At 59.1% G+C, this 24,279-nt stretch overlaps 1 protein-coding gene across 1 annotated transcript in view; it reads left to right on the top strand.

Annotated features, from left to right (window-relative positions):
- IGSF9B (immunoglobulin superfamily, member 9B) overlaps window positions 1–24,279 on the top strand; it is a 57,932-nt gene that overhangs the window by 24,847 nt on the left and 8,806 nt on the right. Inside the window, exons 2-18 of the mRNA XM_010581482.1 lie at window positions 1,463–1,660; window positions 2,825–2,971; window positions 4,517–4,668; window positions 5,821–5,938; window positions 6,756–6,897; window positions 7,014–7,159; window positions 9,635–9,777; window positions 10,667–10,807; window positions 12,135–12,251; window positions 14,108–14,258; window positions 14,615–14,726; window positions 17,622–17,797; window positions 18,434–18,660; window positions 18,822–18,906; window positions 20,286–20,447; window positions 21,206–21,251; window positions 22,633–24,247. Coding sequence (XP_010579784.1) covers window positions 1,463–1,660; window positions 2,825–2,971; window positions 4,517–4,668; window positions 5,821–5,938; window positions 6,756–6,897; window positions 7,014–7,159; window positions 9,635–9,777; window positions 10,667–10,807; window positions 12,135–12,251; window positions 14,108–14,258; window positions 14,615–14,726; window positions 17,622–17,797; window positions 18,434–18,660; window positions 18,822–18,906; window positions 20,286–20,447; window positions 21,206–21,251; window positions 22,633–24,247 — 3,878 coding nt within the window. The remainder of the gene's footprint in view (window positions 1–1,462; window positions 1,661–2,824; window positions 2,972–4,516; window positions 4,669–5,820; window positions 5,939–6,755; window positions 6,898–7,013; window positions 7,160–9,634; window positions 9,778–10,666; window positions 10,808–12,134; window positions 12,252–14,107; window positions 14,259–14,614; window positions 14,727–17,621; window positions 17,798–18,433; window positions 18,661–18,821; window positions 18,907–20,285; window positions 20,448–21,205; window positions 21,252–22,632; window positions 24,248–24,279) is intronic.

The raw sequence follows: 24,279 nt of genomic DNA, 5'->3' as shown, positions 1-24,279 counted from the left end.
GTCCCATGGGGGGCCCCCCCCCCCTCCCGTAGCGGGGCCGGGTGCCTGCGACACAACGTCTGCTCCTTGCAGACGGTTCGCGGCTCCGCATCCCGGCGTCGCCTTCCCCGCTGCCACCAGCCAGCCCTCCCGGTTTAAACGGCCGCCATCCAGCCCCGGTGCTTGGCTTGCCGGTGCTGCGGGCACAGAGGACGCCTGGCTGGCCCCACGGGGCTCTTCTCCTCTGCGGTGGCACATCTCGCAGGGGGTTTTGGCAGCGGCCCCGGGCTGTCGGCACAACCGGCTTTGCCCGTTCCCCTTCCCGTGGGGGCGATTCGGCCGGCGTGCCCGTTGGGTGGCACGGCGCGGGCCTCTTGCCGGTACGCGCTTGTGCCAGAGCCAAAAATAGCCGGTGATGCTCGGCTCCCGTGGCGGGGAAGCGGTGATGTCACTCGCCGCCAATCACCGGCAGCCCCGAGGAGCGGAGCGGAGGAGTGGGAACGTGCTTCCCCGAGCATCCCCCCCGGAGCAGGCGGTGGCCGCTTGGTGCCAGGAAAAATGAGGGGGCCCCTTCCTTGATGGGAAGGGAGATGTGGGGCTGAACCCTGCGCCTGCAGTTTTGGGGACCTCCCTTTGGCTCCCCCCCCCAGCCTTGGGTTTCCCTCTCCCTTTCTGAAAGCCGTGCTGAGGATGCAGCTTTGCTGCTGATGGCGAGAGCAGGATGACGACAGGCTGCAGCTGAGCAGGGAGGCACGGCCGGGGTGGAGCGGTGCCTTCATTTGAGGCTGAGACCAAAGCCCTGTTTAATTACCCCAGCCGGCAGGGTGCCAGACTCGATGCACAGGTTGCAGCTGGGTTTCAGGCCCGGAGCTCTCGGGGATGCCCGAGGACGGGTGGGCTTGGCTTGGAGCATCGCTGCTCTGGTGGCTCTGCCCGCCCTGGGGCAGCTCCTGTGGGAAAGCTGGATCTGCGGGTCGGTGGTCCCTGCGTGCTCGGTCCCACTCCCTGGAGGATGCAGGGGCGCAAGCGGGGCTGCAAAAGCAGCCTTTTCCCCGCCGCAGGGATGCGGGGCAGCTCTGACGGAGCTGCTAGGTGGGGAGCAGCGCTAGGCGTGCTCCAGGCACCCCCTCTGCTGAGAACAGGGGGTCCCCGAAACCCCTGTGGGGTCACTGGGCACTACCCTCGCCCCCATGCAGGGGGTGGGAAGCCATCCCAGAGCAGCAGGTACTTGAAGGTCACTCTCCTGAGTCCTGTAGCGGCTTGGGGTAGCCCTGGAGCTGGGTGGAGGGGCTTGGGGACCCCCCCCCGGGTTTCAGGGTGGGGGAGACCCATCCCTGGGGTGGTACCCTTGGCAGAGCCACGTGGCCGGGGACGGGCATCATCTCCACTACGGCCCTCTCGGGAGTCCCAGTCCTCCGGCTAACGCCAGTGCCGGGGTCCAGGGATGGGATCAGCCACAGTTTCTTCCTTCGCCCCCTCGCAGGTGCCCTCGGCTCGAGGGAGGAGCCCGAGTTCGTGACCGCTCGCGCTGGCGAGAGCGTGATCCTGGGATGCGACGTGATCCACCCGCTCACGGGGCAGCCCCCTCCCTATGTCGTGGAGTGGTTCAAGTTCGGCGTCCCCATACCCATCTTCATCAAGTTTGGGTTTTACCCTCCCCATGTCGACCCGGAGTATGCCGGTGAGTCCGGGGGGCATGGGTGGGTACGAGGGGGACGTGCCGGGTCCCGGTCGCGGCGCAGCCTGGGATGCGCAGCTCCGCTCCATCCGCTCCTCCGTCGGAAACTGTGCAGGGCTCTGCCTCTCGTTGCTCGCTTTCCACCCAGTTGGTTTTAATTAAGCAGCAGTTCTAGGAAGCCAGCTGGGCTGCGTGGGACGGGAGCAAGCAAGGCAGAGAAACCCAGGGTGATGCGTGGTGGCGGCGGCTGCCGCTGCTGCCGCTGCACCCCAGAGCAGCTGTGAGCCTGAGAGGGGGGGATGCTGGGATGCTGGGGGGACAGTGGGGATGGAGCCAGGGCCACGTGCTGGGCGGAGGTGGCAAGTTGGAGCTGCGGAGGCCATGTGGCAGCTCGCCAACGTGCCACCTGCCCCACGTGGCCGGTGGCTTCTGGTGGGGTGTCTGGGCTGGGGACCAGCCCCGAGTGGAGGAGTGCGAGTGGTGTGGTGGGACAGACCTGTTTCCATATGCCATTCCCTAGGGAGCACCGTCCTGAGGACCTTCCCTGGGTCTTGCTTCCAGGCTCTGTGGGGCTTCCTCCACCGAAATTGCTCCCCTGGGAAATCCTGCAGCAGGGAGGATGCCAGCACCTGAGCCTGGGCTGAGCCCTGCCAAACTCAGCTCATGCTTGGGCAACGCTGGAGCCCAGTGGCCGCCGGGCTGGGGTGCGCGTTCGGGCTGCTTTGCTGCCAGCCCCAGTTTCCCAGACTATGCACGGGGTCAGCCCGGGGTCACCCTGCTTTTTGGGAGGCTCCCAGGCCGGGGATAAGCTTTGGGGCACGCCTGCTTGCCGGCCGTACCACCGCCAGCCCCTGGATGGGAGCAGAAGGCCGGCATCGCTGCGGGCAGCCGCCGCTCGAGGCACCTTGCCTGCCCACCGCAGCTTGCTCTGCCCTCCCCAGATGGGCGAACGCGTCGCCGGCCGGCTGCGACCAGCCCCAAAAGCGGGGATGGTGGGATGCTGCCCGGTCCCAAAGGTGCTGCAGCCGCTCGGTGCCTGCACCGGGCTGGGGCATCCCTTGCAGCGATGCTCTGGGGGGACCGGTCTGGTTCTGGTGGTGGTGGTGGTGGTGGGGTCATCGCGCCGGGCCGGGGGCTGCCGAGCCGACGGCTGTGCTCTCCCCGCAGGCCGGGCCAGCCTGCACGACAAAGCCTCCCTGCGCATTGAGCAGGTCCGCTCCGAGGACCAGGGCTGGTACGAGTGCAAAGTGCTCATGCTGGACCAGCAGTACGACACCTTCCACAACGGCAGCTGGGTCCACCTCACGGTCAACGGTGAGCCGAGCGCGGCGGGGGGGGCTCGCGGCATCGCCGTGGGGTCGCGTCTGGTGCCGAGACGGGTTTCCCTTTGATTTCGGATGGACGCCGGTCCTCGGCGGGATCTGCGCCTTGCAGACGAGCGAGCCTGAAGCCATCCAGGCTGGCCGCTCCAGCCGGGGCGTGACTTAAAAAGGGACAAACTTTTATTAGGGATTGCGCAGTTTTAATTACGCGGAGCTTGTTTGAAGGAGAGACATCAAGAAATGGGGCTGGGAACGAGTGTCCTCTTAACAAACAGATCAGAAAATCAAATCTTTGTTTTCTTGAAATTCAGATTTACTCAAATTACTTTTTCATTTTATTAAGGCTGCATATTAAACTAATTAGCAAACTGTCGTTCTCCACACCAGGAGAGGTCTTTATTTTTAGCCCAGCAGCAGGGCTGTGCCTCTCCCGCTGCAGCGGGGCGGTTGGAGAAGAGATGTGGGCACCGGCAGCTCCTCGCTGGTCTTGCCTGACCTTGAGCAATTAATTTAACCTTTCCTGGGGACGGCTGGGCTGCGGCACAGAGCAGAGCCACCTAATTGAGCCCAATTAGCGAGCGGAAGCTTTGCAAGCAGGGCTGTGCGGCACACCAGCCCCATCCCTGCCTGCCACCCTGCCTTGCCGCTGCCTCCTTTCCCCCTGCCTGCTAACGAGCTCGGAGGGCTTGGGAAGGAGGGAGAGGGAAGCGAGAGGATGAGGAGGAGGATGGTGCCCGTTTCACTTCCACGGTGCGCATGGATCCTGCAAACTGCTGGCCCGAGGGGCTGGAAGTGGCCATTGGTGCCCCAGGTGCCCTGTCCCTCCCCAGGCTCGACCCCCTGTGCAAAATGGGGCGCTTTTGAGGTTTTAAAGCGGCACGGGGCACGCAGGGGCTTAATAACAAAATAATAACTGTAATCCTCCCGGTCCGAGGAATTGCTTTCAGGGGGAAGGCTGTGGCTTTCCCCCGGCTCATTACAATGCTTAATTTTCTTAGGGGAAAATAAAAATCATTTGGGGAGAAACAAAATATAATTCTTTTTTTCCCCGAGCAGATTAAATTGCCAACCTGTCTTCCTCGAAAGTGGGCTTTAACAACTGCTGGTAATTAGGGGCGGGCTGTAATCCTGCCAGCCTCTTTAATCAGGAGGGAGCCTTTCGATCTGCACTGCGGTGTTTTCCCGTGTTTTGACAATAGCAAGTTAATGTGCAATGGGGGGGACGACGTGGTGCTGTGCCCTGCAGCTGGCAGGGGGGAGAGGGGACAGGGCTGGGGTGCGATGTGGCCCGGAGGGGACGTCCTCGGTGGGTGTCCCTGGGGACAGCCCCCCCCGTGACAGCTGCTGTCGTCCCCCTCCCTGCAACCCCATTTGCCTTTGGGGTGATCCCAGCCCTGCTGCGGGGATGTGCGGCGTGTCCCCCATTTCCAGGCAGCAGCCCCCCCTCTCTGTCCCCCTGCCCACCCCCCCTTGAGACCCACAGCAGCCAGGTGTGAAACGGGGGGGGTCACCACGGGCTCCCCCCCTTGCCCCACAGCTCCCCCCACTTTCACGGAGACGCCGCCGCAGTACGTAGAAGCGAAGGAAGGCAGCAGTGTCACCTTGACCTGCATGGCGTTCGGGAACCCCAAGCCCATCGTCACCTGGCTGAAAGAGGGAGAACTTTTGGGTGCCAATGGCAAGTACCAGGTAGGTGGGCAGCAGGGGGCTGCCGCGGGGGGCTCCCGGGCTCCCCGCCGGCGGGGACGGTATCGATGGGACCACGGCGGCGGCAGCTCTGCCGTGCCTGGAGCCGGCTGTGCTTTCTCAGCACTTCTTGCTGAGATGCCCATTCCTCCCCACCCCCCATCCATCTCGGCTGAGCAGCAGCCTCTAATGCTGCCTGCCCTTGGGTGGGGGCTGGACACCCCCCCCACCACCACCATTTAGGGCACCCGAGCTGCTCCCTGGGAATGCTTTTCCTCTGGCCAGGCGCTGTGCTGGGTCCCAGAGATGGGGTGGGGGCTGTAGACTGGAGAATGGGATGGGTGCTGCGGGGCTGGGGCAGCGAGAGGTTTGGGCAAGGAGGATTTTTCCCATCCCCCCCCTCAGGACCCTTTTTGCATCCCAGAGTCTCCCGGGCAGAGATTCCCCCCTGAGCTGTAATTGGTAAATCAGGCATTGGAATCAGCGCAGGCACTAATGAGAGTAATTAGGAATCATTTGTTACTAATTGAAATAGAAGGATGAGGCAGAATGAGGTGGGGGGGGTGGGAAGCCTGGCTGGGAGCAGGGCTCCCTGTGCGTGGGGGGGCTGCTACCTGGGGCGTGACTGTCCCTCGCCTGTCCTTCCTTGGCTGTGTCCCCGGGGAGGAATTTGGCCGCTCCTCTTGCAGCTGCGAGGTGGCCCCACGGGGAGGACGGCGACCGAGCCGGGGTCTCCCCCTGGTACCCCCACCCCAGGGGTGGAGGGGGTCCCTCAGGAGCAGGGGATGCTCCGGCGAGGCATCCCGCTCCTTGTGAAGCGCTGATGGTGCCAGGGTGCTCGGCAGAAGCGCTTTGGAGTCTGCCGCCTGCCAGTCACTTCTGCGGGAGATGAATATGTTGTGAGGGTTATTTATTTATTTTATTATTTTTTTTTCCCTTCCCCTTGGCGTCGAGCAGAAACGCGTGTGTTGGTTTATTAATATCCAAAGTCTTGCAGAGCGGGGAAACCCGTTTCTCATCGGGCCCTAAAAGCGCTGGCAGCTCTCCGCTGTGGGAAAAGCCGATGGAGGGAGGGTGCTGAGCTGGGGCTAGGGTTCACGCCCCTGGCCCTGGGGTCCCTGCCCGCGCTCCAGGGTCTTCCCTTGTCATTCCCAGGTGAGCGACGGGAGCCTGACGGTGCTCTCCGTCAGCCGGGAGGACAGGGGTGCCTACACCTGCCGGGCGTACAGCATCCAGGGAGAGGCTGTGCACACCACGCGCCTGCTCGTTCAAGGTGAGATCTTCCACCCGAGCCCCTCCGGCTCATCCTCAGCCGCTGGCAACCCCAGGAGGCTGGGAGTGGGCTCCGTGGGGGGAACTCGGTGGGCTGCGGTGCCACCCTGAAGGGACCCGCAAGCCTTGCGGGCTCGACGTCGTGCCGGCTGCCCTGTGGCTTTGCATCCCGTTTGTAGGACGGAGGAATCCACTTAATTGGGGCAACCGCGGTGGCCGTGCCGATGAACATCTGGGCCCCGGTGGCAGCTTGGTTTTGTTCGGGAAGCGGGGAAAAGATTGAGGCTGTCACAAAGCGCCTTGTCAGATAGCGGTGATGTATGGCAGGCCTCCCGCTCCTCGCTCCCTCTTTTATTAAATAAATCTTTAATTAGGTCAACAGCTACTGGCAGAGAGAGGAGCGTGGGGTGTCATCTGCTCCGCTTTCACCATGTCGGCGAGCTGCGGACGCTCGCTGCCCGCTCCCGGCAGTTTGCTGTTTTCCCCCTGCGTTTTTCCCTGCGGGTGATGTGGTCCTGGAGATGTGCTCGGGATGAAGGGAGGTGTGAGCTCGTGCCCTGGGAGCAGCAGTGCCGTGCGCCATGGGCTCCCTCCCCAAAGCTGCAGAGATTAGGGGAAAGGGTTGGGAATAACAGAGCCACCGTGCCCCTCGAGGTCAGCCCCTGCACCCTGTGGTCCTGGGGGATCGGGGCCAGCTCTACCCCAGATTCCTCCAGCAGCTCCCAGCCAATGATGCTGCGATGGAGCTGAGCCCGAGCAACCTTTGTGGGGACGCCTGTGCTGGTGGGGGTGACGTTTTTCTCTCCCCCCTGCCCCAGGACCTCCCTTCATCGTTTCCCCTCCGGAGAACATCACGGTCAACATCTCCCAGGATGCGCTCTTCACCTGCCAGGCCGAGGCGTACCCCGGGAACCTCACCTACCTGTGGTACTGGGAGGAGGAGAACGTCTACTTCAAGAAGTGAGTTTGCAGCTGGCGTGTCCTCCTCCTGCTCCCAGATTGTCCTGGGACCACCAATGGGGTGGGCATTGTCCCCCCGGGTCTCCCCATGATCCTTCTCCCCTCTTCTCTTGCAGCGACCTGAAGTTGAGGGTGCGGATCCTGATCGATGGGACACTGATCATTTTCCGTGTCAAGCCAGAGGATGCTGGAAAATACACCTGTATCCCCAGCAACAGCCTGGGCCGCTCGCCATCAGCCTCTGCCTACCTGACGGTGCAGTGTGAGTGCGGGCAGCGGGGCCTGATCCTGAGGGGTGGGGCCGGGATTGATAATTCCCGGCTCTGAGGCAGCCCCAGAGGCTCTGTCATCCCGGTACGATGCTAGGCGGCTCGGGTTGACGTGGCAGCAGCCTTTGGATGAGCATGCAATCATCCTCAGCAAAAGGCTGAGAGCATCCCACGTGTGCTTGTAAGGGTGCGGGCAACAAGCAAGCAAGTAGCCTGAGCATCCTGGGTACCACCGCTCGGCTGGGACCGGCGTCCACCTTTGATACAAGTGCATTTTGACTAGGTGGGCATCTTCCCACCGCTGCTGTTGGCATGCTGTCTTCATCATTGTGTTGGGCAGGGAAACATGGGATCAGGGCTCTTGCTCTCAACTGCCTACTCATATTTTTTGGTGTTTATTATGGGGGCTTGTTCCCGCGGCGTGGTTTTTCTGTGAGCTCGGTAGCTTTGCATGTCATATTTTTCAGGCGGTAACTGATCTAAACAAGCCGAGGAGAAGGGGCTGTAGCAGGAACGTTGCTTCCCACGCTTGTTCTCTCTGGCTCCCCAGGCGGTAATGGGTAGTGTGCCACCGGCGTCCTGTGGCATTCGACAGTAATGGCCTCAATTGCTGCCGCTCGCAATTGCAATATTGCTCTGCTGTAAAAGACTGCAATGGTTTTATTTTATAATGAAAGACAGGCTTGTGCAAAGCGGCCTCGCGACTTGCGTTTTGAAGGCCGCCTTAGAGCTGCCGCCTGTAGACCCAGCGCTGGTTAGTGGGAAGCCCCACGCTGGCAGGGAACTGCTATGAGAAGGGCTGGTAGGTCCCGTCGTTTCCCTGTGGGATGAAGGGGCAGGGGGATGGTGCGACTGGTGCCATGCCCAGGCAGAGGCGTGATTTGGGGCTTGGATGCGCCCGGCTGGGCAGCTCTTGGGAAAACATGCAGCCTCAGGCCATTAAATCTGCCCTGCCGCTAATCCAGGACCACTCGTCAAGGCTGATAGCTGTTAAAAATAGCTCTAATGGCAGGAAAACTGGCGTTTGGACAATCTGCCGGTCAGACGGCCCTGCGAGGCTTTGGTGCAAGGAGGTGTGCTTGGCTTTTTGTGCTGCGAACCCCTTTCCTCCGGAGCAAACCTTCTCATTTGTAGGGGGGCCGATGCCTCGGGAGGGAGGCTTCCCACCCACCGAAGCAGCTGTCGGATGGGGACACGGCTCTGGGTCATTAGTGAGCCGGGCTGGCCCCCAGCCAGTGACCTAGTAGTGAAAGGCTCGATCCCATTACCCTCTCCCACGCCGTCAGAGCCCTTGATTACATTTCCTAAGAGGTGGAGTTAAGCAGAGAGGGGGGGGTAAAGCCTGCTCCATATGCAGTGCTTGGCAATCTGGGTTATGGTGCCATTGCCGGGGGCGGATGGTTTCAGGGAGCAGTTGGGGTTATGTGTTTCGGCAAGGAGGGAGCAGAGCTCCCAAACTCGGTAGCTTTTGCCCGCAAAAAAGCAATAAGGAGAGGGTACCCCCCCATCCTCCATCCCTTCCTTCAAAACAGCTTACCTGTAACCCCAGCTTTGCGTTTTTGCATCAGCAGCACAGGGAAGCTGCTCCCCCCAAAAAATGCATTCATCCCTTAATGCAGCGTAAGCCCCATCAGGATTTTCCCATAACCTCACGCTGCCGGTGTCTAGACAAGATTGTAGAAATACTCGCTCTTCTTATTAAAAGTAACTTTTTTTAAAAAAGCTTCTTATTAAAGAAAGTCTAGATTCTCTCCAACCCACTCACACTTAATTAAAAAGCTCTTAGAAGCACTGTTAATGACACATTCTAGACTGGAGGATTGTGAGACGCCTCTCTGTGTGGGTGGTGCAGCGCGGGGGGGGTTAGGTATGTATTTTAAGCTTTTTGCATCCTGTTGGAAAGGGTGGAGGTGTCTGATGCTCAACGCAACCCAGCCTCGATGAGGCACGAGCTGCGAGTACAAACAGGAGGTAAAGGCCTCATGGCAGCCTGGCCACGGATCCCTTCTCCCATCTCGTTGCTGCAGTTGGTGTGTTTTAAGGCTTGGGAGTTGAAATAGTTTTCACTGCTGCTGTGCAAAACCAGGCTGCGGGGCAGGCGGGCGGCTTGCAGGGTATGCACCGTACCTTGCACGTGTGCCGCAGGCTGAGTGTGATGGAGCAGCTTGGGCTTCAGCAGGACGCAAGTCGGTGGGGATGTTGGAGCAGGCGTACTTAATGTTTCTTCTTAAATGCAACTTTTAATGAGCCCCAGGTAGGAAAACCCTGGGCATGAGTAAAGCCTCCCAGAAACGCCAGGTATTACAGTGGATTTCTGTGTAGCAAGCCTAGAGATAACAGCCTGCAGGAGCCAGGGTGGTGTTTGTGTTTGGAATTCATTATAAAAGCGATGTAGATCCTCTGAAGCCAGGCGGTGGGGGAGAGACGGGCTCTTTCCTCATGCTAACGCGGTGCTGCTGTTCTCCCAGATCCTGCCCGCGTGGTGAACATGCCCCCCGTCATCTATGTTCCCATCGGGATACATGGATACATCCGCTGCCCGGTCGAGGCAGAGCCCCCGGTCACGCTGGTCAAGTGGAACAAAGACGGACGTCCCCTGCGAATCGAGAAGGTAACAAAGCCCCTGGGGAGGGATGCGTGGGGGCACAGAGGGGGTTCAGACCTTCGTGTCCTCTGCAAATGCCAGTGAGCACCACCGGGCACCCTGCGGGTCCAGCCTGCCGGTCAGGAGAGAGGCAGCCCCGTGGGTGGGATGATGCTGTGCTTCCTTATCAGCTGTGGGCAGAGTTAATTCGGGTTCTTGTCTGGAGCCCCGGGTGCCTGTAGGCACACTGTCTGCATCTCCCAGACCTAATGCCTGCTTCCCTCTAAAGTCACCTCCTGATGGCCCTGGTTTTTTTTTTTTCCCAATGGCAACTGATAGTTAAAAGACCCTTTTAACAAGTCTCTGTCTTCCTATAATCGTGGTTTGATAGTCTGAGCAAGGATATTAGCCATTAAATATTTAAAGAAAACGCTCAGTATTTTAAATTTTTGCTTAAATATTAATGATCCAAAGTTTTAATTCTGTTTAAACCTGTTGCTGCTGTGGGTTCCTGGTCCTTGGTGCCCTCAGCCCCTCGGGTGGAGTTGTCTCCTTGGTGCCACCAGGATGAGTTTTACTTAGGGCGTGATAGATTCTGATGTTAAATCTTTTGGGCTACTTGAAGAAGCCTGGCGGTGTGTAGGGAGGAGGGCAGCTGCAAGATAAACCTGCATGTCGTTGGGTGCATACAGAGCAGGGAAACCCTTCCCGGGAGGGCTGCGTTTGGACGGGCTGATCTTGCCCATGTTTCCTCTCTCTGCAGTTGAGGAGATGGCTTGGATGCTGGGAATTGAATTGGGCATCGTCCGGGGATGTGACAGCCGCCCTGGGCATAGGCGGGGGGCTTGGCTGAAGGGAGAATAATAAGCTGTGGTGGGTGCAGGATAAGTCAGCTCTCTCTTGCTCACTGCTGCAGTATTCTGGCTGGAACCTGCTGGAAGACGGGTCGATCCGGATAGAGGAGGCAACCGAAGATGCTCTCGGCACTTACACCTGTGTGCCTTATAACGCCCTGGGTACGATGGGCCAGTCTCCCCCTGCCCGACTGGTACTGAAGGTAACTTGCCTGCTTAAAATCCTTGCTCTGCAGCCGGCGTATTTGCCGTGAGTTGTGTTCTCTCGTGCCAAGAAGAGCACCCGTGGTTGTGCGGGGTGCTGGAGCCCCGGGCCAGGTGGCGTGAATGCATGCTTGTTTTGCGGCGGTATCTCACTCTGCACTTAGGCTTTTTTAACGTAGATTTTGCAACGCGTGTGTCGCTCGCTCTGCCTTCCTGTTCGGCACAGAGCTGCAGGGATGGATGAGGTGGTGGTTTTTTCTCTCCATGCTGCTTATTTGGTTGGTTGTTAATTCTGTGCAGAAATTCAGGTTTTACTTTGCTTTTCTGAGCCCTTCTCTATGAAGAGAGCTCAAGAAGGGCTCTGTGCCCCCAAACCTGTCCGCTTTTCTACCTACATTACTCACCTGAGCAAAAACCTGTCGCCTTTTCCTCTGAGCCTTGTCTCTTACCTGTGCTGAGAAAGGCAAATGCGGGCCCTCACGAGCATCCTTGAAGGGGAACAGCAGAGGCTCGAGCACGAAGGTGCATCTGTGCTGCGGGTGGAGATGTGCTTCCCACCAGGACAGGCAAACCCTGAGTGCACCCTGCCTGGCATATCTGGACATAACCTGCCGGAGCAGGGGCACGGGTTTTGGCATGGGCTGGGCCACAGCTGGTGTATGATAAGTATAAGGGCTTGGGTAGCGCTGGACCGGGGTAGGTTGAGGAAATATGTCCCTGGGATGGCCTTTTTGCCAACAAAATACAGCCCTGCTGACCTGGGCTTGGGTTCACGGAGGATTTTAATAAATGGATGATTTGAGCTCTAGAGATGCTCCGCGTGGTCTTGCTGCGTGCAGAGCCCGAGGCGTGCTGGGCTCCCAGTGCAGTTCCCGGTGTTGTTGGGGTGGGAGCGGCTGCCTCTTCCTTCCCTGAACAAAAAGTCCTGTGCTTGTGAGTGGCAGTGATTCATGGTGTGTCGCTAAGGTTGACGTGATAACGCTTTCTGTATCATACACACACCCGCTAAGGCGGCTGCGGAGTCGATGAAATCAGGTTGATGTCTGATGCGATGTGGGTAGTTTTTTTCCTGTTTACCTCCTTAAAAATGATGCCCTAGTGCAGCGGCTCTTCGAAGAAAATTTCCCTCCGGGTATATAATTTGGTGTACTGTAGAGCCTCTGTAGTGCATGCTCTCTGCTGCGGCTTTCCTTGCAATGTCTCCACTTTACCTGAACCGGTGGTTCATTTGTTTTGGAAAAGGACTGGGTTTGGTGGTGGGGAGCCGCTTGTGTGCGGTGGGAGTTGGCGTGGGTTGACGCTCCTTGCTTTTTCCCTCGGCTGCAGGACCCCCCCTATTTCACGGTGCTACCAGGCTGGGAGTACAGACAGGAGGCAGGGAGGGAGCTGTTGATTCCTTGCGCTGCTGCCGGAGACCCCTTTCCCATCATCGCCTGGAGAAAGGTACCCGGCCTGCCAGACAAATCTGCAGTGCCTTTGGCTTTTGGTGAATATTGCAGACAGAGAAGCCACACTCTGTCCCGGTAAGAACAAACTGCAGGTACAGCTGCTTCGCTTTGGGCTGAGCCACTGCCGTCCTGTCCCGCAGGTGGGTGGGGGAAGCCCGGCTTGTGGCCACCGAGTACTTTAATCCCGTGAAACCATCACGGCAGCATCTGCAAGGCTGAGCGCTGCCCCCACCCCGGCCCCCCTCCTCTTCCTCGCCAGCACTGCCCACAGGACGCCCTCCTCCTTGCCTGCCTGCGAGGTGGTCGCCGGCAAGTTGTGGCAGCCCCGGCGATGCCATTCTCGTGGTGCGGACATCCCGCAGCGGGAGGGGACGTGCCACCGGAGCGTGTCCGGGGGGTCTCTTGGCTGTGTTTCGGTAAGGGGCTGGACTGGTCGGCAGCTGCTTTGCTGCCCTGTGACTTCGAAGACCCTGGGAAGAAGCTGGTTTAATGGTGCTGGACGTAATGATTTCAGGATGTCCCTTTCTGTAGAGCAGGGTAGGATCCGGCACGGTGGCACAGCCTGGGAGCAAACAGGGCTTTCCAGTCCTCCTTCAGCCTTCCCTTTGCTTCCCACCTTCACTGCTCTGGTAGGAAAGCCACCATGTAGGGGACCTCCTGGGCTCTTTGTCCCCCTGTCAGGATCTTCTCTCCAGGCCTCCCATCCCCTTCTTAGGGCTCCTGAGAGTGAGCGGGGTCCCTGCGTTGCCCAGTGGGCACCATCCTCAGTCCTTGTGGTGTTAGATGCTGGATCTCTTTGAGTTCCTTTTACTAGCATGAGGAGGACCATGACTTGCACAGATTGCAAGTGACCTACCTAATACTTGTTGCCTGTTTAGTCTTTTTCTCCATCTTATTTTTCTCCCCCCTCCCATTTTTATTCAGGTTTCTTTTCAACCCCTCTTGTGCCTTTTGGCGGTCCTCCTCATCTCATGACTCTGGGCTTAATCCCCCGCTGACTCCAGTCAGGGCTGACTTGGGCTGGGCTCAGTTTCCCAGTGGCAGAAGCAAGCTCCCTCACTCCCTGTCAGCCCACCAGCGGTGACCAGTCTCTTGAAAGACTCCTGACGACTTGGGCTTGGCACTGGTAACCCCACGTGCCCGTCCGCTCCGCTGCTCATCCTGCGTGGCATCAAACCGTGGGTCCTGGTGTCAATCAGCAGAGACCCCTGCATGAAGAACGGCTGAAGAGGACTCAGGGCAACGTGGGATTTGCACAACTTTGGCTGATGGGCGTAGACATGAGTTGTTACAAGCTCCTTTTTTCCGCTCGGCTTTGAGAGCTCCTGGGCACCTCCACGCACGCCATCCTCCTGCGTCCCTGTGGGGCCCTTGCTGCCCAAACCTCTGATGTGAAGGGTGCTGCCTCTCCTCTGCCGCTGGCTGAGGGGCAGTTTGGGCATCTCCTGGGGCAGGCGGTGCCTTCCCTGGCCCAGGAAGGTGTTTGCCAGGGGTGGCCAGTACACCTCCCTCCGCAGCGGTTTCAGCTTTGGATGCCGGAGGTTGAGTCCCGGTGCAGGGCTCGGTGTCCGTGTGAGTGCTGTGGGGTTTTCCGCTTGTGTGTGAGTGCTGAGCATCAGCCTCCCTGACGCGTGCCTCTTGCGTTGCCCCGCCAGGTCCTCTCGAAAACGGGGGAACCGGCTGCCTTGCCGCGACCGGAGAGACCAGATCCCTTGCCGGTGGCCGGCGGTGTCCCCTGGGCCGCGCAGGTAGCTTAGTGACCCCACTGCCGCCTCACCCTGCCCCGCAACCCGCTTCTGAGTCGTGTTTTTTTTCTTTCTTTGCCCGGCTCCCCCCCGCTCCTTGCCCAAGGTAGGGAAGCCCAGCAGGAGCAAGCACAACACGCTGCCCGGCGGCACCCTGCAGATCCGCTCCCTCGGCAAGGATGACCATGGCGAGTGGGAGTGCGTCGCCACCAACATCGTCGCAAGCATTACTGCCAGCACCCACCTTACCGTCGTAGGTACGGGCAGGGCAGGGGACGGGTCCTTGGGGGACAGCCAGTGGCGGGTGCCTGGGTAGAGTCCCCCCAGGCGGTGTGTCGGTAAGGCAGGAGATGGGGATGCTCCCTGCGAAGAGCAGCGTCTCCTTTAAATGTTACTGACTGGTGGAGCTGCCTTTTTCTGCTCTGTTATTTTGGCCACCTGTGGACGCAGCTGTCCTGCTGCTATTTCTAGCAGAAATTCCAGGTGGCTTTTGCTTGGTGCAAGAGGAGTCCCTTCGAACCAAGGCTGGGAGCAGACTCCTTCCAGCCCCCTTGCCTTTGCTTGGCTAGTGCATGGTCTTGCTCCCCTTTAACCCATCCCTCTCTCTCCGCAGGCACAAGCCCTCACGCCCCGACCAGCGTGCACGTTGTGGTCGCTATGACCTCTGCCAATGTCTCATGGGAGCCCGGCTACGACGGTGGATACGAGCAGACTTTCTCAGTTTGGTACGGCCCTCTGTGAGTCATCCCGGCATGCTTTGCTCTCTGCTTCTTTTCTTTCCTAGCCGACCCGAGCTTCGAGCAGCTGGCGGGGAGGAGGGTGGTGAGGGGTGGCGTGCCCAGCTCTGTGCCTGTGGGTATTAAAGGGCTGAGCTCCTGTTTGGTGCCTCGGAGAGATGGGTGGTGGTGGGATCATATAGTTCCTGTATTTCCTCTCCCTTCTGTGCTAGCCAGTACCTCCGTCTGCCCCAGCAGGTTTTATTCTGCTTGTGGTACAAGGGAGATGCTTAGCATTCATGTAACTTTGCCTCTGGCATCTAATTTCAAGATAAACTGTTTATGAAGCTTAACAGCCAGGGAGAGGATGGAAAATGCGACCTTTATAGAGTGCGTCCTGGAAGAGCTGTGACTAAGCAGAAATGATCTCTCCTTGCTCTGCGGCTCCCTGGAGGTGGTTAAATCCCAGCTGAGTTCACAACCAGCCACTGTGAGATGCTGGCCGGGTCTGAGCCTTGTAGGGCTTTGCTCCCATCGCTCCTGTGCCAGCCTGCGCTACCCGGTACCCAAAGCCAGTGGTTGCGTCCTGCCTTCCCGCAATCGGGCTGGGCTTGTCCCTGCAGGCTTTCCCCCAGGGCAGGGGAGGGTGAAATTTTAGCTGCAGCGAGGTTGGGGTTTTCTTTGGGCTCTGCACTTGCTCTTGTCCTCTTCCTCTTCTGAAGAGCTGTCCTTGCAAACGTGGAGGGGATGATGCCTTCCCTTCCCAGGCCCGGGCTGGCATTCTTCAGCCTTTGTTCTGGCTCTCTCTTTCCTTCCTTGCCTTAATTTGCCCCGATGGAGACTGCTGATAGGGTGGACGCTGCCTGTAATGATTTCTGCTGTGCTCTAGCCCGAGGCTGGACACTTGTGGGGTGGGGCTGGACAGTCTGTTGGGAGATGGAAAGAAGAAGGAATGGAGCGAGCAGAGGGGAAAAAAATGAGGGAGCGAGCAGAGCGGTGCAGACCTTGCTCTGATGAAAATGTCCTTGGGAAGGAGTGGTTAAACCTCTCTGCTCTGGAGACATGGCTCACCTTGGAGGGAGGTGGCAGCTGCTGCTGCTCTTGCTCTGCAGCCTGCTGCTGGGTTCCTGCCTCCTCAAGGCTCTTCCAGACGCCACACCGGGGAGAGCAGCCAGCGGCAGGGAAGGATGTTTGCTCTAAGCTTGCCTTAGGTAATTTACAGGGTGCAGTGGGGACCTGGGGTAGGGAGACAGAGACCTGTTCTTGCCCTGACTGTACGGTGTGAGCCCTGGAGGCTGTGGGACCAGGGATGCTAGCCATCCATGTGTTTTCCTCCCTGCTGTGGCTATGGGATGCTCAAGCAAAACATGGCTTCGCCCCCTGTGGAGTTCATGCTCTCCTCCCGCTTCTGCTGCTGTTGATGCTGGAAATGCAAACCCTGCTCCCCAGGGATGGCCAGGGCCACCGCAGCATCCCACCTGTGTACACGCTCTCCCTCGGCAAGGGTGGTCTCCCATCCCCGCGCTGCATTTACCCTCCTTTCTCCCCACCCTCAGCCCCTTTGCCATTGCGTGCCTGCCCGCAGCAGCGCTGGGGAGAAGGGATGTGAATGTGGTGGGGTTAAATGCTGCAAGGAAAACCTGCTCTGGGTGACAGGCTGCTCCGCTGCCCTCCATGCCTCCACTGTGGTGGCGAGGGATCCTGGCAGCTGTAGTCCCAGCTGGAGCCGCGGTGATACAGAAACTTTCCTGCCCGTAGCCACTCAGTTTGGTGGAGGCACGCTGCACGTGCATGGCTCTCTGCCGACTTGCTTGTTTCCATAGCTTGCTGCTGCTTTTCCTGCCTCACCTTTTGCTCCCTTTACAGTGGCATTATTTGTCTTTGCTCCATCTTTTACTTTCTATGCGATGGATTTACCTGGCTGTATGCCAGTGGCTACAGATATGCCCACTTACCTATGCAGAATAGACTGTCTGCAGTAATCCTTCCCAAATCCTCTGCGGACACCACTGAAACCTGCAGCCAAGGGCTGGGACTTCCTAGAGCATCTCTCTAACGTGGGCACCGATACTTGCAATATCGTTGCAGCGCAGTGACGCTGCTTCGGGACATGGGGCTCTTTGACTGTGCTGATTCCCGGCGGGGTTATGGGTTGTGGGGGTGGCTGCACGCTCGTGCGTGCTGGGGTCGCACTGGGGCGGCTCTGGGAGCTTTTTTTTGCCCTGGGTTTGAGGGTTATAGACCCCTGCAGAAAGGCTGTGTCCTGTGCTCCCCGCAAGTGCCTCTGCTGCACTGCCAAAACCCCAAGTTATGCCCTAGGCTGTGCTGGCGGCCCCCGACTTGTGCAAATATGGAAGAAATGGTGATTTAGTTAAATGTTTCTTGGGGAATTGCATGTACGGGGCTACAGCTGAGGGAAAACTTGGCTCTGGCTTGGGAGCTGTCAAGGTATAAATGGGAACAGGGCCCATCTCCTGCTCCAGCCGTCCCCTTTGCAGCACTCACCGGAGTAAAAATGCGGCAGCTTCCACTTTTGCCCATGGGAATCTGATGGACATAACCTCAGAGTGGGGCTGTTGGGCACCGCCTTTGTCCCTGACCCTGCTCAGAGGGTGCGGGTGGTGCACGGCAGAGGGGAGGGCTGGTGACAGTGTCCATATGAGTCGGGGGATGCTGGTGTGGCACAATGGGATGGTGCCATGTGCCTGGCAGTCCTCACGTGCGCTGTCCCCAAGCCAGCTCTTGGCTGGCAAGCGGCTGCCCCACGTCCATACACATTGCTGCTGTCAAACCAAATCATTGCTCGGGAAAGCTCCATTTTCGCTTGAGAAGTTAATGCTGCCTCTTTGTCCTCCCTGTCAAAGGCACCTTCCCTGAGGAGGATCCTCCCTTTTCTCTCCGCAGGATGAAGAGAGCCCAGTTTGGCCCCCACGACTGGCTGTCTCTCCCTGTGCCAGCTGGTTCCAGTTGGCTACTGGTGGATACCTTGGAACCCGAGACTGCCTACCAGTTCAGCGTCTTGGCTCAAAACAAGCTGGGCACCAGCTCCTTCAGTGAGGTGGTCACTGTGAACACTCTAGGTAGGTCCTCCGTGGGCACAAGGGGAGGAGGGGGAAGGGATTCAGGGGGTCCATGGGGAGAAGTGGCCTTTTCCCTTGGTCCGTGTGTCCTATCTGCTGGGGACAGAGATGGTGATCAGCAGCAGTAGTTTCTGGCTGCGTAGACGATAGTTTGTGGAGGGTCCTGGATGAAGCTTATAGACTTTGCTGGATGCATGAGGCTCCTGAAAGCTTGTCCTAAGAGACAGCTTAGGAGAACTGTGCTGTACCAGTCACCTTTCAGATCTTCCTTAAGTTCAGCTGGGGTCAGAAGGTATTATTAGAGCACAAAATCACTTGCATGCAGCTCAGAGCGGGAGCTAACACAAAGGGCCTTGCACTGGTACCTGCCTTGGGGCTGTCTCAGGAGGAAGCAGGAGGTTTTCTAACGCTGTGCCCCTTTTTCTTGGAGTCACTGCATCATTAGTCCCCTGCTTTTTGGAAAGCCACTTTCATATCTCTGAGATAAGAGCACACGTCTGAGATGTGCCCTAAACTCCTGAAAGGTGGGACCTGCCGCTGCTGCGGTGGTCCATCTGCCGCTGATGGGGCACACGTAGGAGAGCATCTCTTGCCCTGTCTCAAAGGTGTCCTCTGTCCCATCTGCTCTGTCTGCAGCATTCCCTGTAACAACTCCAGAGCCTCTGGTGTTGGTTACCCCACCGAGGTGCCTAACAGCCAACCGGACACAGCAAGGCGTCCTCTTGTCGTGGCTTCCTCCCGCTAACCACAGCTTCCCCATTGACCGCTACATCATGGAGTTCCGCGTCGCGGAGAGGTGGGAGATCTTGGATGATGGTATCCCGGGGACCGAGAACGAGTTTTTTGCCAAGGACTTGTCCCAGGTAAGCAGGGGCTGCCCACACCATACCTCTGGTGTTGCACCATCTGCTGCAGCTCTGGGGAAGCTTTTGGGGTGGCTCGGTCCCCGTGCTGGGATCTTCAAGGAGCTGGGTAAGGTTGGAGGCTGTGGCGGGGAACCTGACGGATGTGCTTGGTGTTTCAGGACACCTGGTACGAGTTCCGGGTCCTGGCGGTCATGCAGGATCTCATCAGCGAACCCAGCAACGTTGCTGGCGTGTCCAGTACAGGTAAGGGATGGCTCCTTCTTCTCCCCCCAGCTGTGGGAGCATCTCTGCTTCTGCAGGCACCTAAGCTAGCGCTCAGGTCATGCATCAGTACTTGCTTACGCCAGCGATGGCTGGTTTTGTGCTTTTGCCTGAGACGCTGGGGCTGTGAGCTGGGCTGATGGGCATACGGTTAAGATTGGTGTCCTGGACACGCTGCTGGCCCCGTGCTGCCTCCTGATGCAAACGGACCAGCAGCACTCGGAGCGGGCGAGGACAAACTGCCCCATTTAGTCCTTCCTGTGGAGCGCAGCGTTGTCGGGCATCCGCTGCTGCAGAGTGGCAGCACATTTCAGCTCTGCGGGGTGCCCAGAGAACAAAGCTCTGGCCGGGCACTGCGCAGCCTGGAAATGGGAATGAAAGGTGCAGAGAGGGAAACATAGCACTGCAGTGCAGAGTCCAAAGGGGAAAAAAAGCTTTGCAACAGGAGACTGCAACACGCTGCAGCTCGTGCATGTACCCTGCACCCCGGTCCAGCCTGGAGGATGCTTCTCGAGCAGGGGACAGGCGAGGGTACGTGCTTGCGATGGAGAAGGCAAGGGCAGCAGGGAGGAGATGGGGATGCGGCGAGCGAACCCTGCTTTCGTGGCTCTCTGGAAAAGCTGAGGAGCCACCCAGCTCTGCTGCACGCAGGAATGCAGCAGTCTCTCTCTGCCCCCAAGTGGTGCTGGCACGGTGCGGAGAGCCTGCCTGCTGCAGACTGCCTGCTTGCTTGCCCTTGCTCCTCTTGCACAATTTTTCTGATGGGGTTTGGCAGTGCCCGCAGGGCGTGCGTGCACCCCAGCCCCAGGCAGCTGCCCTCCCAGGCTGGCGAAAGCGTGCTGAGCCTGCATGCGAGCGCACGGCAGGAACGCTGTTGTGTGCGGGGTTTGCATCTGCAAAGGGCCGCAGCTGAGGTTTGCTGGTGGTTCGGATGCGCTGGTGGTCAGCGAAGGGCCGTCATGAGGGTTTGGAGCCCAGTGTTCATTGAAAAGCTGAAATGAAGCACTGACGAACAGGGTAAAATACCTTGTGCTGCTGCAGTGGGTTATTCGGCCAGGAGATAACCGCAGGTTTGGTGCAGTTGTGTGTGCTTGTACATAAGTCCGTATTTGTGTGGCATGGAGGCTTCTTCCCTGGGGGTCTATCAGCTAAGACAAAAAGGTTTACCTGGTGCAAGGTTGCTAAATCCCTTGGCAGTGGCCTGCAGCAACGCTGACCGCTCTCCCCAGGTTGGAAGCAGGGTCTTTACTTAGAGATTATCATTCCTGGTACCGGTTGCCTTCACTACTGTGGTAGGTCCCTGGGGAAGGCAGCAGGCAGGGGTGTGTGCATAACACCTAATTGTCGTGGTTTTCCCCCAGACGTATTCCCTCAGCCTGACCTGACAGACGAGGGTCTAGCCCGCCCGGTGCTGGCTGGTATCGTTGCCACCATCTGCTTCCTGGCTGCTGCCATCCTCTTCAGCACACTCGCCGCCTGCTTCGTCAACAAGCAACGCAAACGCAAGCTCAAGCGCAAGAAAGGTGAGCCGGTCGCCGGTGTGCTTGCTTCCTCCCTCCCGCCTCCTCCTCGTTTCTCCTCCCTGGTTGTGTTGTGGTGGTAACCTTCTTCCCTGTCTGTCTCTTCTTCCGTCCATGCGCGTCCTCAGGTGAAGCCCTGACTTCATCCCTCGGCTGTGCCTGAAAGCGCCCGTGGTCGGGAGCGGGAGAGGCAGGGTGGGTGAAGAGGCGACAGAGAAACTAGCCTGGGATTTCCGAGGGAGCGCTCTCGCGTGGTGATAACTCCTAGAGCCGGGGGTTTAGGGCCGGGGTGTCCTCTGGGCCAGAGATGGTGGGGGGGACCGCTCAACTCCTCAAGGTCCCCCCAGAGCTGGGCTCTCCAGCTGCTTCTCGCCCAGCTCTGCCCAACCCGGAGCGGGCAGTGCCCGATGGCCGCGCTAGGCTAGAGAAGACCCCTGCAAAGGAGACCCTGCTGCTCTGCTTCCCGAAAGCTGGGACTGCAGCCGCCATGTAGGAGCGGCCGTTAGGGAAAAGGGCGGCTGGGGAGCCGGAGAGGGCAGGGGAATTGGCTCCTTCTCTAGCCTGCGAGACTGCGGCAGTAGGACGGGCAGGACCCTGTGACGGGAGCTGTTTGTTGTCAGCAACCATTAAAGCGCTGGAGCAATGAAACCTTGGCCTCTTGTTGAGTGTCTTTTGTTGTCTTGATGTTGAGTTTGTCTTGTCTCTGTTGTGTTGCGCCTCCTTAGTGTTCTCTCTTCTTTCCCCTTTTTATTCTCTTCCAGACCCTCCTCTCTCGATAACCCACTGCAGGAAGAGTTTGGAGTCCCCGTAAGTATCTGTCTTAGCTGCAGCACCAGGCTGTGGGTCTTCAAGGTGCCTCCTTCCTACAGTTGTTGCAAGGCTCAAATGGAAATGTCTGACCTTGTTTGGTTGCTTCTGATGAGTTGTTTTGGGTTTTCCCTGAACTTGTGGGAACACAACGGTTCACAGGAGACAAACGGGCTTTGGAGCAGAAAGCAGCAGGGACAAATGCAGCAAACTGTAAGCTAAGAGATGACCCCGTTGGATCTGTGAACATTGACCAAAGGTGGAGCTGACCGCTGGAACTCAATTACACACCCAGCTTGAAGGGGCTCCTTAGGAGAAGGGCTGGTCTGCTGCATACAGAGTCCTTCGTACAAGCTCAGTGTAGTTTTTGGGTCGTTCTCTGTTGGCTCTGGTTTTTCTCGGGAAATTCAGAGAATCTTACATCGGTATCTTTTTCTTTTCCCATGAAGCGTGCCCTGCTGAAGCCTCTTTCCACACGTGCCCAAAGGTGGTGGTTCATGCTGCTGCAGTAGCCATAGCTCCTTGCAGAGCCCATCAAAAGCATGTATAGCTGCTAATGAATGGGAGCATCTTCCCGATGTGAGCGCGAGAGTTTGAGATGTGGACGCCTGATGCTTTGGCTCCTGGACCATTGCAAAATCTCCTTCTGCTGGTGGATCTTAATCTTGCTTTTTTTTTTTTCGGTTTATCCACTGCACTGAAATAACCATGCCTGCACTGTCTGTGTTGGATCTGCTACCGTTTGCCTTTCAATCCTGTTTGTCCGAGGCTTTTGGATAGGGATGAGTGATGCTTTCTGCCTTTTGAGGCCCTCAGCCTTAAGTGTAACTGTTGAGAACAGGAGAAAAAGTTGGTCTGAAATGATCCATCAGCATCTCCAAGTGAGATGCTGAGTTCTGCGGGAGGGGACGTTTGCCTGATGTCCCTCCTCTGGGGGGGCTTTCCTGGGCATGGATAGCTCAGGTGAACATAGGAAACCTTTGAAGGATTTGGAAGTGGGCTCTGGATCTGTCTTTTGTCCTGCTGGGGCTGCAGAGCTTGTTGCAAGGCGTTGGGAGAGCTTGTTGCAAGGCGTTGGTGGAGCTTGTTGCAAGGCGTTGGTGTGAGCTGCCTGCCCTGGGGGGGGATGCTGAGCGTGCTGAGCTCCGCTCCTGAGGAGCGGGGATGACGTGTGCTGCTGCTGGTCCTCTGGCCTGTGCCGCGGCCGGGCAAGACTCTGCCGTCCCGGCTAGCCCCCGCAATTCTCTCCCAGCGGTTCCTCTTTCGGGAGCTGGTAGCACTTTATTTTCCGGATCTGACCGGCGGCTCTTCTGGGTGAGGAGACCTCCTTTCCCCTCCGGGTGACCGTCCCCTCTCTCGGTTTTTCTCCCCTGTGGTCCAGGTTGTCTTCCGGCAAGGTGAGTCCCGAGAGCATCCGCACCCTCCGTCCCCCCTCGGAGTCCTCTGACGACCAGGGCCCGCAGGCCAAGCGGATGCTGAGCCCCACCAAGGAGAAGGAGCTCTCCCTTTACAAGAAGACCAAGCGAGCCATCAGCAGCAAGAAGTACAGCGTCTCCAAGGCGGAGGCCGAAGCCGAGGCCACCACTCCCATCGAGCTCATCAGCCGCGGGCCGGACGGCCGCTTCGTCATGGACCCGGCGGAGATGGAGCCGTCCCTGAAGACGCGGCGGATCGAGGGCTTCCCCTTCGTGGAGGAGACGGACATGTACCCCGAGTTCAGGCAGTCGGACGAGGAGAACGATGACCCCGTCGTCCCGGCCTCGGTCACCGCCCTGAAAGCTCAGCTCACCCCTCTCTCCTCCAGCCAGGAGTCCTACCTTCAGCCACCAGCATACAGCCCCCGGTTCCACCGGGCGCTGGAGGGTCCCGGCGCCCTGCAGGCCACCGGCCAGGCCCGCCCGCCGGCCCCCCGGGCTTTCCACCACCAGTTTTACGGTTACCTCAGCAGCAGCAGCCCCGGGGAGGTGGACCCGCCGCCCTTCTACATGCCAGAAGTCAGCCCGCTGAGCTCGGTCATGTCCTCCCCGCCGCTGCCCCCCGAGGGGCCCTTCGGACACCCCACCATCCCCGAGGAGAACGGGGAGAACGCCTCCAACAGCACGCTGCCCCTGGCCCAGACCCCCACGGGGGGCCGGTCCCCCGAGCCCTGGGGCAGGGCCGAGTTCCCCTTCGGCGGCCTGGAGCCGGCCCCCGCGCCGTTCCCCCACCAGCTCCAGCCCTGCGAGGCGGCCGAGGGCTCCCAGCCCGCCGGTTGCCTTCCTCGGGGGCCGCCCCCCTCCTCCCTCCAGGTGGTCCCCGCGTCCTACCCGGGCATCCTGCCCCTGGAGGCACCAAAGAGCTGGACCGGCAAGTCGCCCGGCAGGGGCCAACCCTCTGTGCCCACCACCACCAAGTGGCAGGACAAACCTATGCAACCCATGGGATGTCAAGGGCAGCTAAGACATACCAGCCAAGGTATGGGCATACCCGTGTTGCCTTACCACGAACCGTCCGAGCCCGTCGGCCCCAGCGGCGCAAGCACATTCGGCCTGGACACCAGGTGGTACGAGCCCCAACCCCGACCTCGGCCCAGCCCTCGGCAGGTCAGGAGGGCCGAGCCCAGTTTACATCAGGTGGTGCTACAACCTTCGAGGCTTTCTCCTCTGACCCAAAGCCCCCTCAGCTCCCGCAACAGCTCCCCGGAGCTGACCGCCCGCGCCCGGCCCCGGCCGGGCCTCATCCAGCAGCAGGCGGAGGTGTCGGAGATCACCCTGCAGCCCCCGGCGGCCGTCAGCTTCTCCCGCAAGTCCACGCCGTCGACGGGATCCCCCGCGCCCAGCAGCCGGGGAGGCAGCCCCAGCTACCGACCTACCGCCGCCTTCACCTCCCTGGCCACCGGCTACTCCGGCTCCCAGGGCTCCTCCCTGCCCGTGGACACCATGGACGTCTTCGGAGACATCCCCTCTCCCAGGAGGGCCGGCGAGGAGATTCTGCAACCGGAGCCGACATCCACCACGGTAGCCGCCACGGGGGAAGTGCGTGAGGCCCC

The sequence above is a fragment of the Haliaeetus leucocephalus genome, unplaced genomic scaffold, assembly GCF_000737465.1.
Source record: "Haliaeetus leucocephalus isolate CR32 unplaced genomic scaffold, Haliaeetus_leucocephalus-4.0 Scaffold773, whole genome shotgun sequence".
Lineage (NCBI taxonomy): Eukaryota > Metazoa > Chordata > Aves > Accipitriformes > Accipitridae > Haliaeetus > Haliaeetus leucocephalus.
Note: the sequence above shows the minus strand (reverse complement) of the source record. Positions and strands in the feature narration are given on the sequence as shown.